This window comes from Agelaius phoeniceus, chromosome 4 (assembly GCF_051311805.1).
Source record: "Agelaius phoeniceus isolate bAgePho1 chromosome 4, bAgePho1.hap1, whole genome shotgun sequence".
Classification (NCBI taxonomy): domain Eukaryota; kingdom Metazoa; phylum Chordata; class Aves; order Passeriformes; family Icteridae; genus Agelaius; species Agelaius phoeniceus.
The window spans coordinates 41,621,719-41,637,649 of record NC_135268.1 but is presented as its reverse complement, the minus strand read 5'-3'; the positions used below and the strand labels follow the sequence as shown (position 1 = coordinate 41,637,649).

The following is a 15,931-nucleotide window of genomic DNA, read 5'->3' as shown; positions in this document are numbered from 1 at the left end:
CAGTAATTGACTGAGCAGTTCTGCAAAGGCAGACATGAAGTCTAGCAAACTGTCTCTTCTGCCTTATGTCGCCTGAGCAGAGGCAGCAAGATCTCAAGTCACTTTCTCTACCCCATATTCACTGTGACTAAAATAAGCCTGGGCATGACACCTTCATCTCTGCAGTTCTGAGAAGGGCTGGGTTACACCACCACTCACTGCAAGAGTGGTCTATTAGTCCTTCTGTCTGCAGCTGCCACAGGCACACCACAGACATCAGCCACACCTTATCAACGTGTACTGGCATATTCTGCTGCAATCATGCCGCAAAACAGGTAATTTCCCAGCTCTTGACAGTGATACTTCATATTGAATTCATTCTTTCATGCAAATACTACAAGGTGGTAGCATTTTCACACTTGTGGCAACATATCTCTGTGAAGTACAAGACATGTCTCAAACTGGCTATACAAATATAACATGCCACTTCAGCTGCTGTAAACTTCAGCAGAGATGCCAGACCACTGTATTGGAGGCATATCACAGGGTACTAGGGGTCATAGAACACTGCAATCCCTCCCTTCTCTTAATATTACAACCAATTTCCTACTCAGTCATTTCCCTTTCATACCCATGTTATGAAACATGTCTCCTCTGAAGACATGTTTCATAGACTCCTAAAAGGGAGGAGGGTTGTTCAGCCTGAAGAAGAGAAGGCTCTGGGGAGACCTTACAGCAGCCTTCTATTACCCAAAGAGGACCTGAAAGGGACCTGAGAGGGACTTCTCACAAAGACAGGAGAAAGAGGAATGGCTTTCACTGAAATTGGACAGGTTTAGATTAGATATTAAGAAAAAATTCTTTGCTGTGAGGTGGTCAGACAATGCAACAGGTTGCCCAGAGAAGCTGTGGATGCCCCATCCCTGGATGTATTCAAGGTCAGGCTGGATGGTGCTTTGAGCAACCTGATCTAGCTGATCTAGCACAACATGTCCCTGTCCGTGGCAGGGGGTTTGAAACGAAATGATCTTAAATATATGTTCCAACCCAAACCATTCTATGAAACAGTAAACTAAGATGAAGGAGTGCTTCCATCTTACATTAATGATTTCTACTCATTTATACTTGGCTGGCCTATTAAACGGGGAATATTTCTGATATTACATCTGCAGAGATGGGAAAACCACATATATGAATGAGTGCAATCCATTCATCATTTTATGGACACAAAGTTCTCTAGAGAGCATCTCTGAGTGCTGAATTTTACATTTAGATTGCTGAGTTAGCTGAAATACGTGTAACATCACCAGTAGGCACTGAGCTCCTTATTGACTGTGGGCAGAGCAAGGCTGTTGTGCATTATTTCAGCTAGGATGTGAGCTGGCGTGCACCCACGAAATGAAATGCTGTACAGCTATCTTTTCTTTACAGGGTATGTGAATAAATGATGTGTGGAGCTTTCAGCCCTTGCTCACTGGAAAGCTCCGTCCTCTTTCCCGAATACAGGAATAGAGGCACATTAGACATGCTTGTATTTCTTAGTGTGCCTGTGGGAGAAATAATCCAGTACAGCTATCTTCCCATGCCCCTCAGATTCATAAGTAATCTGGCTCTTTGGGGCTGGCAAAGTGTAGAGCTCAGCTCACAATCAGTCTCCAGTGTTTTACTATATGTATGTATGGCTGTTTTTTCCCGGCTTCTGAAAGTGATACTTCATGCTGAATTCTTTCTTGCATATTTCTCCATTTATTTGGCAGCAGATGTTTACTTCTGATGATTTATGAGGCAATATTACAGACACTGAGCACAATTAATGTGTTTTATAAATGGGATTATTTCAATCCTACTTAAAAAAAGATTCTGTGTCAAAACTTAACTCCAAACCACACCTTTAAACTCCTTGCACATTCACACCAAATAACCACAAATCCAATGACTGAAGGATGCTGAAGAGCAGTGGCAAGCCCTACATTTGCATATACATCTTTTGGTCTTTGGGGCTGGCAGCTGAGGTGGAAAGGGTGCTCAGGGGCTCAGCTTTGCTGGGTCAGAGGGGAATTTCTTCAGCTACTCAGCAACCCAGTTTCTTGCATTGTTCACAGGAGATTCAACTCAGTAAGAACTACTTCAAAGGCTCTATGGAGCTTATGCTGTGTCTTGCATTGAAATGCAACAAGGTTGTTTGAACAACGACATGAAGATTTAAGGATCTTAAGGCCTTCTAGGCTCTATTATAAATTACCACTGATTTTAAAAAGAGGGAAGGAAAGAGAGATTGACTCTCTTCTTTCTGTTTTCTTTGCCCCAGTCCTCAAGACGCTAAAATTGTGTCCAACCAGTAACAAAAACCAGATCATTATATTTCCGTAACTGTGATGACCTAAACTTCTAATTAACAAGTCAGTTAAAACAAAGTCTTTGAAGACCATTTATGGTCTGAAGAGATTAAAAAATCTGTAATCTGGACAAAGATGCAAAGGAAGTTATGAGTGCAAAATGATCCTGTTCTGTTCCCTTATTAAAGTCAAGGACATTTGGACATTTTCTCATAGCCAACCATTGCTCCTACTAACTGCCTAAAACTCAAATTACATACTATTTATAGTGAACATTTATGAAAATAATTAAGAAGAAATGAAGGCAATCTTCCAAAATAAAATTTGGAAAACAGAATTTAACAAACAAATAGCAAAAAGTGACATTAATTAAAAATAAACAACCCACAAGAGAGGAGGAAGTCTAAATCTTCACTGCATATTGTCTTTTGGACAATTATTTTCCCTATTTCACAATCAAACATCTGTATTAGACTTTTGCTCCAGCTCTATACACAAACATACATGGATGTAATGATGAAATAGGTGATAGTTAGCATTCCTAAAGATTGTATTAGCAATATTTCAGCAAAATGAGAGGAAAAGAGTTCCAAAGATATGCTGAAAGTTATATTCACATCATGGAATTTTTACAGCCTATATTTTACATATACTTTTATAAGTATAAAACCCCATATAATTTAATTGTAGTTCAAATACTTCTTTGAAGTTAATTCATTGACCATCAAGCTACAGGATGCTTGCAAAATATTCAAATTTTCTACTCTCTCAAAACAATTGTGACTTTTCATTAAATCCTTGTGGCTTTTGGTGTTACCAAAGACTTGGGTAGATAAAGGTTAGTATGTCACAGTCCATGTACAATCCATCAGACACCACTGCTCATAGTAACAATTATAAAAAATGGGACTCACCTATAAAGTAGGACAGCAGTATTGCCAGCAGCACTGAGACCCCTACAGCACAGAGTGCAGTACATTTCCAGCTACAGTACTTCGAAGACTTCTTGAATTTAAAAGCACTTCTGGACAGGGTGTTCCTAGGTAGTGGCCGAGTAGGAGGGGAATAAACAGAGCCTGATGCCATTGTGTACCCAGGCGTGGCAGTGCTGAACAGCGGTGTGGTCCCTGTTCCTGTTTTGAATAGGAAATGCCTGTGAAAGAAAGAGCATATGGTAAAGTATAAAAATAAATCAAGCTGGAGCACAGGCAATCATAACTCTTTTGTTTGATGTTACCCATTTTTCAAATAGCTAACAACATCCAATCTACAAAGGGTCATAGAAGCAATAACTCGTCATGACACTTACATGTAAAAAGACACTTTTCCTTTAAGTGAAGACCAATGCCCCCCAAACATTCATAATACACTGGCATCCAGACAGGAAACAGAACTACCCAAAATACAGTGTAGCAGGGAGGAAGTCTCTCATAGTTTATCCAACAAGTAGGGACAGGCTTTCTGCTGCTGTTTATTTGTGTTGGCTTCTGCAACAGACTACAGGGAACTCCATTAAAAAGTCAATAATGAGCAATGTGACTGCAGTCCACACTACTTATCACAGCTTTCCTAAGTACAAAGAAAACAGCAATCTCTGAGTTACAAATTTCTGGCAACTTCTTCAAAAATAGTCAGTTAAAATTTTTTTTGGGTCTGTCCTAAGTATTCAGTTTACTAGTTCACATCTACTTGCACATATTCCTACCATAAAAAAATCTGATTATGGATAGAAGGAGCTAGTTACAGCCTAGCAGAAATAGTCTAAAGAAATATATCTACTAAGTGTTCAAGAAGACCAAAACCCAGCAAACAGATGTGAAAAGCAAAGTCAAAGTTAAGCACTCCGTGAGTTACCAGTTTATTTTTTCAATTAAAATTTCCAAAGGAAATACTACTCCCTGAGCTTCTATATGGTAGAATCCTTTAATTTCAGTTCATGCAATCAAAATTACTTTGAAAGTCTCTAAACATGGCACATTCTACCTGGAGTTTTTCTCCAGATGCTCATGCACAACTCTATGAACAACAAAACCTCATTCAAAGAAAGGTCTTTGCACCAGAGCTTTCCCACCAAGTTGTTATGTTGGCAACCCTGTAGCATATGGCTTGCCCTTACCTAAGTAAGCCCAGCAAAATGAATACATTATATGTAAAAATGGTAAGAAAGCATTCTGTGGAGACTTTGAACTTACCAACACACAGCTAAATAGAACCAGAAAGGGGTTTGGGTTTTGTCATAGCTAAGAGACACTCATGAATTGCTGATACCCAGGTCCTCCTGAAGGTAAGTGCATGCTGTATTTGCCTCCTGCCTGTCACTTATACAGCACTGCTCAGAGGACCCAGCACTAACTGAGCCAGCTGTGCAAGGGAAAAGCCCTTCTAGTTACACCACGTGGCACTGAGCTGCTTCTTAGCTGATGGGACTTTGATTCTCTGGGACACATGCTCAGATTCTTGCATAGTAATGGACCAATTTACACTGTTACAGACGCTAGAAATTAGTTTGCCCCACTGCAGCCTGAGAAAAATACCAGCAGTTGATAAACAAGATTTGTTGTTTACAGGTGATTTTGCTATGGGAGGTTAACGGACGAATTACAACATCTTGGCATAGGCCCTCTACTTGAAAATATTTGCATTACAAAAATGATTCCATGAAATATTTTATATAGGTTACTTCATTCTGAACAATATTCAATTTGATGGCAACAACAGAAGCTTATGCACTAGATATGCACAACAGCACGCCCCAATTTTTTTTAGCTTCTGAGCTCAGAGTATAATCAACAATCTCAAAAGACAAAGTTCTGGTAGCTTAAATCCTGTCTAAGAAGGTACTTCATTAAAACCTGTGACATTTTTCAATGTAGCAAAGACCAAAATAATAACTAGCCCTATGTAAAAATATTTACAACAGCATTACTTGGATTGTACAGATTCAGAGAATCATGTAAATTCATTAAGTCCTGATAAGTGTCTTATCCACTTGACCTTTATTGCTCTTTCCTTTCTGGCTACATATGGTAAATGCTATGTCCAGGTATATTTCACAAATAGATTTAAAAAAAAAAACAACAAATGCAAGGGTAGCTGTTTCCCTTTCCATGTGCAATGTGTATTGTTTTGGGGGACAGAAGGAAAGCCATACAATAGATACTCCTATATAGGAGCTTCCTGTTAAAAATAAGAAGCTGCCTGACCACCCTGCAATTTTCACACTCTCCTTCTTCTGCTGTAACGCTCAACAGACTAAAAATGGGAACTGGCATTATATGAGCACTTCACTAGAACTCTAATATACTTTAAGTTTTAAGAAAATAGAGTAACAAAACAGTCTGCCACTGATATTTTCCTTTTTTATTTTCTCTGAGAAAGTGAGAATTGATGCTGGCTTTTGTAGACCATAGACTTCTAGAGATTGTAATCCATATTCTCAAAGTCTTTGAGGAGTTAATCCTATAGATAAACTCTAGAGATGACAGCAATGGTGTGAACTGTCATAACTCTGACAGTCCACCTCAGGCATCAAGGTAATGAAAGAAAATTGTAACTTTTATATGTGAATCTTATAAAAATGTAGGTTGGAAATGACCCTTAAGATCATTGAGTCCAACTGTTAACTCAGCACTGCCAAGTCCACCTCTAAACCATGTCCCCAAATGCCATATCAACACATTTTTTAAATACCTGCAGGGATTATGGCTCAACCACTTCCCTGGGCAGATTGTTCTGATGCGTGACAACCCTTTCAAAGAAGAAGCTTTTCCTAATATCCAAACTAAACCTCCCCTAGTGCAACTTGAAGCCATTTCTTCTTGTCCTATGGCTTGTTACTTGTGAGAAGAAAAACCCCCACCTGGCTACAATCTCCTTTCAGGTGGTTACAGAGAGTGGTAAACATTCCCCCCCCTGCCCCCCCCAGCCTGCTTTTCTCCAGGCTAAACAACCCCTGCTCCCTCAGCCGCTCCTCATAAGGCTGGTGCTCCAGACCCTTCAGCAGCTTCCCTGCCCTTCTCTGGACCTGCTCCAGGACCTCCATGTCCTTCCTGAACCAGGGACCCAGAACTGCACACAGCACTTGAGGTGTGGCCTCATCAGTGCCAAGTACAGAGGGAAGAGCCTCTCCTGATCCTGCTGCCACACTGTTTTTGAGACAGGCCAGGAAGCCACCTGGCCTTCTTGGCCACCTGGGCACACTGCTGGATCATGTTCAGCTGGCAGTCAACCAGCACTTCCAGGGCTTTTCTGCAAGACAGCTTTCCAGCCACTCTTCCCCCAGCTGGTAGCACTGCAGGAGGTTTTTGTGACCCAAGTGCAGGACCCAGCACTTGGCCTTATTTAACCTTTCACAGCAGGCCTTGCTCCATCGATCCAGCCTGTCCAGATCCTTCTGTGGAACCTTCTACACTCCAGCAGATCAACAGTCCCATCCAGCCTGGTGTGTCTGAACTTGCTGAGGGAGCACTTAATCTCTCCATTAATAAATCATTGATAAAGATTGTTGATAACAGACAAAGCATCATCAGCTGGGCAAGGGAGGTGATTATCCTGCTCTGCTCGGGCCTGCCCTCGAATATTGTGTGCAGTTTTGGACACCACGACGTAAGAAGGTTAAAAAGTTATTAGAGAGTGTCCAAAGAAGGGCCATGAGGATGGTGAAGGGCTTGGAGGGGAAGCCATATGAGGAGCAGCTGAGGTCACTTGGTCTGTTCAGTCTGGAAAAGGGGAGACTGAGGGGAGACCTCATTGCAGTCTACAATTTCCTTGTGAAGTGGAGGGGCAGGCACTGATCTCATCTCTGTGGTGACCAGTGACGGGAGCCAAGGGAATGGCCTGAAGCTGTGTCAGGGGGGGAGGTTTAGGTTGGATATTAGAAAAAGGTTCTTCACCCAGAGGGTGGTTGGACACAGGAACAGGCTCCCCAGGGAAGAAGTCACAGCACCAAACCTGAGAGAGTCCAGTAAGTGTTTGGACAACATTTTTGGATACATGGCATGACTCTTGGGGATGGTCCTGTGCAGGGCTGGGAGTTGAACTCTAAGATCTTGGTGGGTCCCTTCCAACACAGCTTCCTCTGTGATACTGGGAAATTAAACAGGACTGTTCCCAACACTGAGCCATTGGGAACACCACTTGTGACTGGCCACCAGATGGATGGAACTGCACTCACCACCCTCTGGACCTGGCCATTCAGCCACTTTTCTACCCCTGAAGAGTGCACATGTCCATGGCATGATCAGCCAGTTACTCCAGGAGCGTGCTGTGGGAATTCAGCAGTGGGAATTCAGGAATGTGTTGTCTTAGGCAGCACACAGCACAGCTCCTCACTTTAAGCTATTCTCCTTTGCTTTGAATCCCATGAATACAATGCCAGAGTGGTTGCACCGTCTGGCTGAACGCTGAGGGAAAAATAATGACAGAAAAGTCAGTCTGGCATCTTCATGTGGGTTAAGAAAATTTGTTTGGATATCTCTATTTCTAATGAATGGAGTTACTAACAAAGTTGTCAGAGACTCTCCTGCTACATTAACTCCGAGTGATAAGTATTTAAAGTGTAATGCTATCAGACTTGCACATCTTGTCTGCCTCACTGAGCCATGCCAAACTGTTCCTATGAGACTCTTGGAAGGATATGGCATCTGACAACAAATCCAGGCTGCTTCCAGATAATGCTGAAATTCTTATGCTCTTGAAATATAATCCATCCACAAATGATTTAAATTATCTATATTTCTATCTACCTTGTCTTTTCAAACTATGGAGCTCAAATAGCTAATTTCTAAAGCCTAAACTGTTTGCACTACTTGACCAGGCACTGACTTACAGGAAATTACACTATATTTCATCTCATAGGGAGCTTATAGCATCTGCAATAGCCTATCTTCCCTTCAAAATTGATCACATAACATGCACTTGCTACATCTTCACGTAAGCAGCACTTTAAATATTTTATTAAGCTACGGAGTACAAAACTCCAGTGAATCATGCTAATATTTTACAAGACAAGCCAGTTCTGTATTATTAAATAATTCAACTTTTAAAGCAAATAATATTCCACTTTTACATTTCTTCAATATATATTTCTGCCAACTTATTCAACAGATGTTGCTATTAAAAAGTCAGCTAATCTTAACATTTTAAGTGGGAAGTATTCAGTACCTAACAAATCTAAACTACAAAACACAAAGTTATATCATAAACTAATCTTTGGATGCAAAGATGGCTGGGAAGTACCCTTATTTCACAAATGGTAGGCATTTTACTTAAGCTTTTGTCCTTACAATAAAAGATGGAAATACAGCATCAAAAACCTCAAAGGTGTCAGCTCAGAAAACAGAAGCATGTGAATAAAAGTAAAGTAATAATGTTTTTAATTTTACTCAGTACTCTTTGAGCACCAAGTGCTGATGTGCACTGGCTGACATGCAGATGGTTTCTCCCTTCTCATACTGGTGAGGAGAGAAGGCTCAGAGCAAATCAGATTTTTTTTGTGCTGCCACTTCCTCTGTGGAAAATAAAACTCTACTAAACTCAGTAAATAGAAAAACAGAAGGGGTAAAAAAGTGATAAAAACTGTCCATGAGTTTGGCAGAAAGATTAAGTTAACTGAAACTGTGTCTTTATAGAAATGGAGATAGACTATCAAAATATTCAAGGACAGCAAGACTCAGCCCAGAAGCCCAAGTATTTTGATATAAGAAGCCAGGTGTCCAGCAACAGAAATGTGATTTAGAGTAACTTTCTTCATGAAAGGATCTATGACAAGAACTTTTGACCGCAGTTTAGAAGAAAATGGATACTATGCATCAATGAATGCAATATTATATAAACACATCTGGAAAGCCCTGGACTCCAGATTGCCAGAAGCTGAGATATTATATAAATAAACTATCACCAAGCAAAAAAAGGAATATTACACATTACTTCTTAAATAGACTGGTCTCAACTGGAAAAGTTATTGCATAATTTTAACATTCCTAATGTAATTTTTTACATTAGATACATGACTTTTTTAGCTTATGCTGAAATTGCTTCACCTTGCTAAAGAACAATTTCTCTAATTTTGGGCATCATATATATAGAATGCTTTGCAATACCTGGAAGATGTAAAAAAGCCTACCTTACCATTTCAAAAAACTTTTTGCCAGCATTTTGGTTCTATTTTAAATTAATTCTTATAGTGCAACCCTGACAATAGAGCGCTGAACCACAAGGCAAGTATGTCACACCATATTAAAAGTCACACAGGACTTTAACAAAACTCATACTAAATATGGAATTGTGAATAAGGCCCAGCAAAACTGCACTGAACTTCTCACAGTACATCAGAATATGCATCATATTTTATCACCCTGCCAGTGAGATTTAATGGCAGCTACTGTTACTTTGGGCAACATTATTATTTAGTTGTTGTCTGCTATCACAGAATAAAGGCCAATATTGCTAGGCCTTATGCATAAAGAACGAAACACTCCTCATCTTAAGAGCTATAATACCACTGATCCAGAATAAATCTGTACTTAAAATATATGTGTTTAAAACCCCTAAATCATTTAATCCTAAATCTTTGGATCTTGTGTATCATTGTACACTAACAGCATCTGAAAAATATGGAGGAGAATAAATCTAATTATCTGGTCACATTTCTGAATAGACAGATTCCATTGCGATCAGTAAAAAATGCCCTAGTGCTATAGGTTTTCTTGCAGTCCTATCTCCTACACTGTCCTAAATGCAATGTTTGGTCAGTTCCATGATGATCCAGTTAGTGATAAATGGCTCTATAGATCATTACAGCCCACTGCTATAAGACAACTGAGGAAGAACAGCTTCAACACTCAGAAGACTGCACTACAAAAGGAATCCAATGTTAGAAATTATCTCTGTACCTCTGATGGAGGTGTCTGTCTAAAAAGCAGTGTAAGAGGTAGGATTCCTGAAAGCATATGCAGAACAATGAGAAAGTTAGTTTATTCCAAAAATGGTGGAGAAAGAGATAACTTATCTGACAGTGAACAGTTACAAAAGCTGTGTAAAACTGTAACCAAATAAGCAGAAACAGGAATTATTCTAGTAGGGTAGACCATCAAGAACAACACCCTGTCTGAAAGTGGCCAGTACAAAGGGAGGAAATGAATGCCTTCCAGTCTGTTTATTCACTAACAGCTTGCTCTTTCTCTAAGCAGCCCAAAACTCATGCTCTCACTGATGTCTTGTGGCATTTTGTTCTGCAGGCTAAACATGCACTATATCAAAATGTATTTCCTTCTATCAATTTCAGTTTAAATTCAACTGATTATTTCCTTGTTCTTCTATAATGAGTATGTACTGTTTGCCCCGCAGTACACAAAGACAAGTTTTTATAATACTACTGTTTGGCTCACTTCATTTTTTAGGGTAAAACACAAAAAGCATTAAGAATTAATTGCCTAAAGCAAAAAAAAAAAAAAATTAGGCTTTTGATGGGTCAGGCAAAGGCAACTGTGGAGATGAGGAAAGCTATTTTCAGATAGCTGTTGTTTCAGTGCAGAATAAATCAAAACTGACACTTGGAAGTTGACAGAATAGAAAGTGACTTGAAGAGAGGTGAAGGAGAAAAGAAAAACTATCCCTAACATTTTTTGCATTTTTTTCTTTTACCTCTAGGTATCAAAATATCCACATATAGTTAGATATATCTGGGATGCCCTAAATCTTTCTTTAATGTAAGCAAAAAGTCCACTAATCTGTTTTATTTGACTCATCTGTCACCCTTGCAATTTGAGAAAAACTCTGGACACAATTGCAATAACCAGCAGAGAAGACCACTGTCGACTCAAAAGATCACTGTACTTTACTGGACTCTTCCAGCTAAGGCAATAGCATTCTTTTTTTCTGTAATCACCAATTAAATATTTCATTAAATGAGCACACCAATTTTCACATTGTGGAGCACAGGTTAATCCTCCCCCCAAACCAACTCAAATCTGCCAGTATCCATCTCTATTAAAAATTATCTATTTGCCTCTAAGGTGTGTTGAATCTGTGGACATTACTACATGAATTAACACATTTTTAAGCAAGCCCAGGCAAAATGTCTTATGCATTCTGTTAAGGTCCTCAATCTATTAGCCTGGATTCACTCCAAGGCACAAGAGGTAACAGACCTTAGACACTTAGGATTAGAAACACATCAATTTCATTCTCCCAAGGCTCCAGAGGTGGAAAAAACTTCTATCAAATCCACTTTGAGTGAATGCAAGTTGAGAGAAATGTAAATTTTAGTGAATTTAAGTTTCAGTGGCATACTTCTGTATCAGGACCCAACTCCTCTGCTTAGAATTCAATAGTACTCCTAATGACCTGGGTTTGACTTTTAATATAAAGGTACTGTTGAATTCCTAGGAATAAAAACTGTTAGCTATTCTGTATTGTAATGAACAAAACTGTGATGACTGCTCACCTGAACTAAAATTATACCACCAGATTTTTCCCCCAGATGGTCCCACTTCATAATGCACCTATCTGGAGATAGAAGTAAACAGTAATTCTGCTTTTCAACAACATAGTAGAACTTTCTACAAAAGTTTGGCAGCACCATGAGGCCAATGTAAGCAAATAAGACATAAGGGGAGCCAAAATTTTATTTTTCTGATGTTTCAAATGGGAAGAATAGATTTTCAGACAGAACACACTTCTAAGGTTTGGGAGCTCTGCCTCAAATAGATCATCACTAACACATGCAGAGATAGTGCACATCTATCTCTGTGCAAAGACCCTCGAAGTTTATTTGTCATTTCAATACAAAGAGATCAATTAATCTTAAGAAAGTTAAAGAAAGGAGGGATAAATCCAGCTGCAGCTATTATAGTTTGCTCCTACTTCTCTCATTTAAGATTTTTTTTTCTCTCCCTGACTTTCTTGAATGCAAACCAGCTGAATTTTTCCCTCCTGGGAGTGGGTTATCATGATTTTCTGTTTGTTCAAAAAATGCTATGACACACATTACCCATCAAAATGAGGAGAAAACTATCAAATGTGTAAAAGACAGTGGTCCAAGATCATGATCTTGGTACTGCACCTACTGACTGGTGTGCCCTCTCTCTGCTGACAGACCCTATTCATGCTGGATTCAACTGGGTTCCCTGAGAGAGACCATGACCCTCACCTGCCACCTGACATTAGAGACCTCTGCCTGATTCTCTAATGGATAGATCACATCAATAAATACAATTCCTTGCACTGAGTTGAGGAAACAGATAGAAAGAAAAGATTAATCTCTGCTGACTAACATTATAGGAAAGATGTAAAAGATAACAGAAATTCCTGGCTAGGTTTCATGTGAACTCTGGTTCATTGATGCATGAGAAAAGCTTTCCCAGCAGGCTCTAGTAGGAATTGGATTTTTGTTTCTCTGGGAACACTTAATGCCTGTCTTCATCTTCTTTTAACATTCTTCTGAGATGAAACCTTGTAGCTGGTGGTGTTTGCCCTTAGCACAGGCTTATGACTGACTTCCACAGAACCATATGGCTGCATTTAACATAACTCCAAGCCAGCACAGAAACTGTGTTATGCTGTGAATTTGTCTTAGTTTATTTTCTAGGCAGAACTGCAATAGAAGAAATTTCTTAGGAAGAAATAGAAGGGAATTTCCGCTTCCTTGGAGTCATTATTAATGCTATCACAATCCTGGAAAAAGCTTCAAGATTACAGCAGATGAAATGATGATCAAAGTTTGGGGAAAAGAAAGGAAGAGGAGATGGCTATTATCCCAGCTATTACCCATAGGTAAAAACAGAGGAAACATCTGTGGGAAATGGAGATAAGCCCCTTCTACCAGATTATTCAAATGTTTCAGAAAAGCACTTTACATATGGCAACACCTGCTTGAATTCGGCTTGGTTTACACCAAGGACCTGCCTTCTTTGCAAACTGAACACTGACATCCGAGAAAGAACAGAAGTCTTCCTAGGGTTAAAGTGTCTTCCTTACTGCTTGTGTGCTCTTTCACATCTGCCTCCTGCAGGCCACAGCTCCACTGCTGGCTGCTGGAGAAAGAATGGAGAAGTCAGGCATAGCAACTTGCAGCTGAAGCTTCAAAGAACAATTCAGACAAGAATCAGTGTTCCAATCTGCTGTGAAAGCCACCAGGACACGATTTGAAGGACTGAATGCTGACAAAAGCCCCAAACTTCCTTTCCTTCGGTGCGTTAGTCAATCTTCCTTTTCATCACCCCTACCTTCTTGGTGGTACAAGAAAGAATGTAGTGCTACAGGATGGAAAGGACACCTGTTTTCCTCTTATTTGTTTCTCCAAATTCATATTTGGGCTGCTAGTTCTGGATCCCAGAGAAGGAGTAGTTAATTTCTGCACATCTAGGATCAAAATAATCAGAATAATTAGATGGCTTTGCCAAGCCTGCTCCTTTGTGCTCGTCTGCTATGCTGCACTCCGTGAAGATGAACAAGGGGAACAAACAAAGCTAAGCCACATTTTGCAGAAATGAGCAAAGAGAGTCCAATGCAAAGAACATCTTGTGCTGGGTGAACAAGGAAAGAAACCTGGCTCAGTTGTAGCTACTCATACTGCTCAGTGCAGGACTGTCCCACTACTTACTTTCCAGATAAGAGTAAAATGAGATCTATGTATTGCTGGGAAAATATCAAGTAGTTCCGTTGCCTTACAGGCTTCCTCTGGGTCTCTCAGAGGACTAGTACTTACACAGACTTCCACCTATGGTACAGGGAGTGACTCAGCTCTTGATATTGTTGATGTTCACTTCTAGAAGAAGGCAGCAGTTGGGAGTGAACTTGGCAGCCCTTTACTGCACTTTCTTATACCGAATTCAGTATTTCTGATGCAACATTCCTGCTATCACAGTTCTCCTCTCTCCAAAGGAAGGGAGAGCAGAGGAAAGCATCTGAATTTTGCAGTGAGGACCTGAAATGCTTATGTGAGCAGTAAGGATTTGTATTACACTTCCTTATCTTCTCTGCTCTTCTGGAATCGTATCGCTAACAAGACAGTCAGGAAAAGTTGCCTCTGAGGTGAGGCACTCTAACCTTAGCCAATTCCTATCTTAAATAATGAATAAATTACACTTTCCAAGCAGAAAATCAAAGGAATATAGAGCACAGCTACTCCTACAATCTTTTTACTACCCTTGCTGTCTTCATAAAGTTGGAAGAGAACAATTGCTATCAATACCTCAAAAGGCACACAGAGAGTATTTCAAAAAGAAATATAGTTTAAGAAGGCATTATTTACCCAAGGATTAATTCAGAAGTTGGAACAAAGGTTGAAATTTTGTTTGGACTGACTGAGGACAGACTCTCATACGTCCCATGCCAAGTTTCACAGAACTGAGAGACCACCATTCACAGATTCACAAGATTACACCTTGTGCCCAGAGGAGGGTGATGCTCTCTATTTTATGGTACTCATTTTCACACACACCTTTTTGCAGATAGTCTTCTCTTCATGCAATCAGCATTATCAGAGGTACTGAATGCAGGCACTATACAGTCGCCCAGGTCTTTGTTTTGCCATGACATTTGGTATTGTTTCCTCACCTGTTTGAATGTGACAGAGAGAATCTCCAGAATCTGTTAAAATCTCCTTCTGGTTCAACTTGACCTGCACTTACTGGGATGGCAAGCTCAGCTGCAGCCAAGAAACTGCAGAAAGAAGTTAGCTTTTAACTTTGCAAATTTTTTGTGCTAGCTTTATGCTTTTTTCTTTTTTTACTAAAGTGTTAACTTGTGATTTTATTTAAGAAAGTTTGAAGAAACTTTAGAAATCATATTGAAAGCTTTCTCATCTGCATAGGCCATCACAGATAGAAAATCTATGGTTTGATTATTTCTGGCCTCTGTCACTAGTAGAGCATATGCTAGTAGCCAAGGTTTCTCCCCATGCTGAGTCAGTCCCATAGGTGATGAGGTGCATACAGTTCAAAAGGATTTCACAAATAATCACAAGCAGTAAAGGACAAGAAATTATCTCCATTTTCATTGTAGATACTCAGTCTCTAGTCCTCCAGCATTTCATCTGTCTCCCACCTTGCTTAACCAGCCAGTCTCAGTTCCTTCTTATGGACTACTCCATCTACCTATTTGGACACCCACTCCTACCCCTTCTGTACTCAGCCCCTTTCAATTTTCTCCTCTACCATATTAAGTTTAATAGAGCATGCCCTAAACTCAGCTCTCCTGAACTTTCTCCCAAACAGACGACAAAAATCCCGAATCAATCTCCTCACATAGAAGTCCTACTTAAATACAACAGAAGTTTTCTAACATTGCAAAAGTATGAAATTTTCAGAAAATGTGGGGACAATAGAAAACAGAGAACACGGAATATAGAAAAAATACAAAAATAGAAAATACCAGCATGCTTTATCTATAAGTAATTTAAATACAGTCATTTGCTAATAGTGAATCTTATATATTTTCAGATTTTGACACCTAGGTAACTTAGGGAATAGGACTATCAAGTTAGGTAAAAGGAAAACAGACTACTTACTTCAAACTAAGCTGATTTGTCAACAGGTACACTAACATATGTTTGTACATCTGAGAAAATAATAAAGCCAACAATACATACCACTAAAATACACTGACATTTCCAG

General features: G+C 39.6%; 1 protein-coding gene across 36 annotated transcripts in view; it reads right to left on the bottom strand.

The window, feature by feature from the left end:
• The window catches only part of TENM3 (teneurin transmembrane protein 3), a 1,291,791-nt gene that overhangs the window by 112,796 nt on the left and 1,163,064 nt on the right, over positions 1–15,931 (bottom strand). For all 36 annotated transcript variants that reach the window (XM_077177351.1, XM_077177368.1, XM_077177366.1 and 33 more), the window contains one exon: positions 3,230–3,468. In XM_077177351.1, the coding sequence (XP_077033466.1) occupies positions 3,230–3,468 (239 nt within the window). The remainder of the gene's footprint in view (positions 1–3,229; positions 3,469–15,931) is intronic.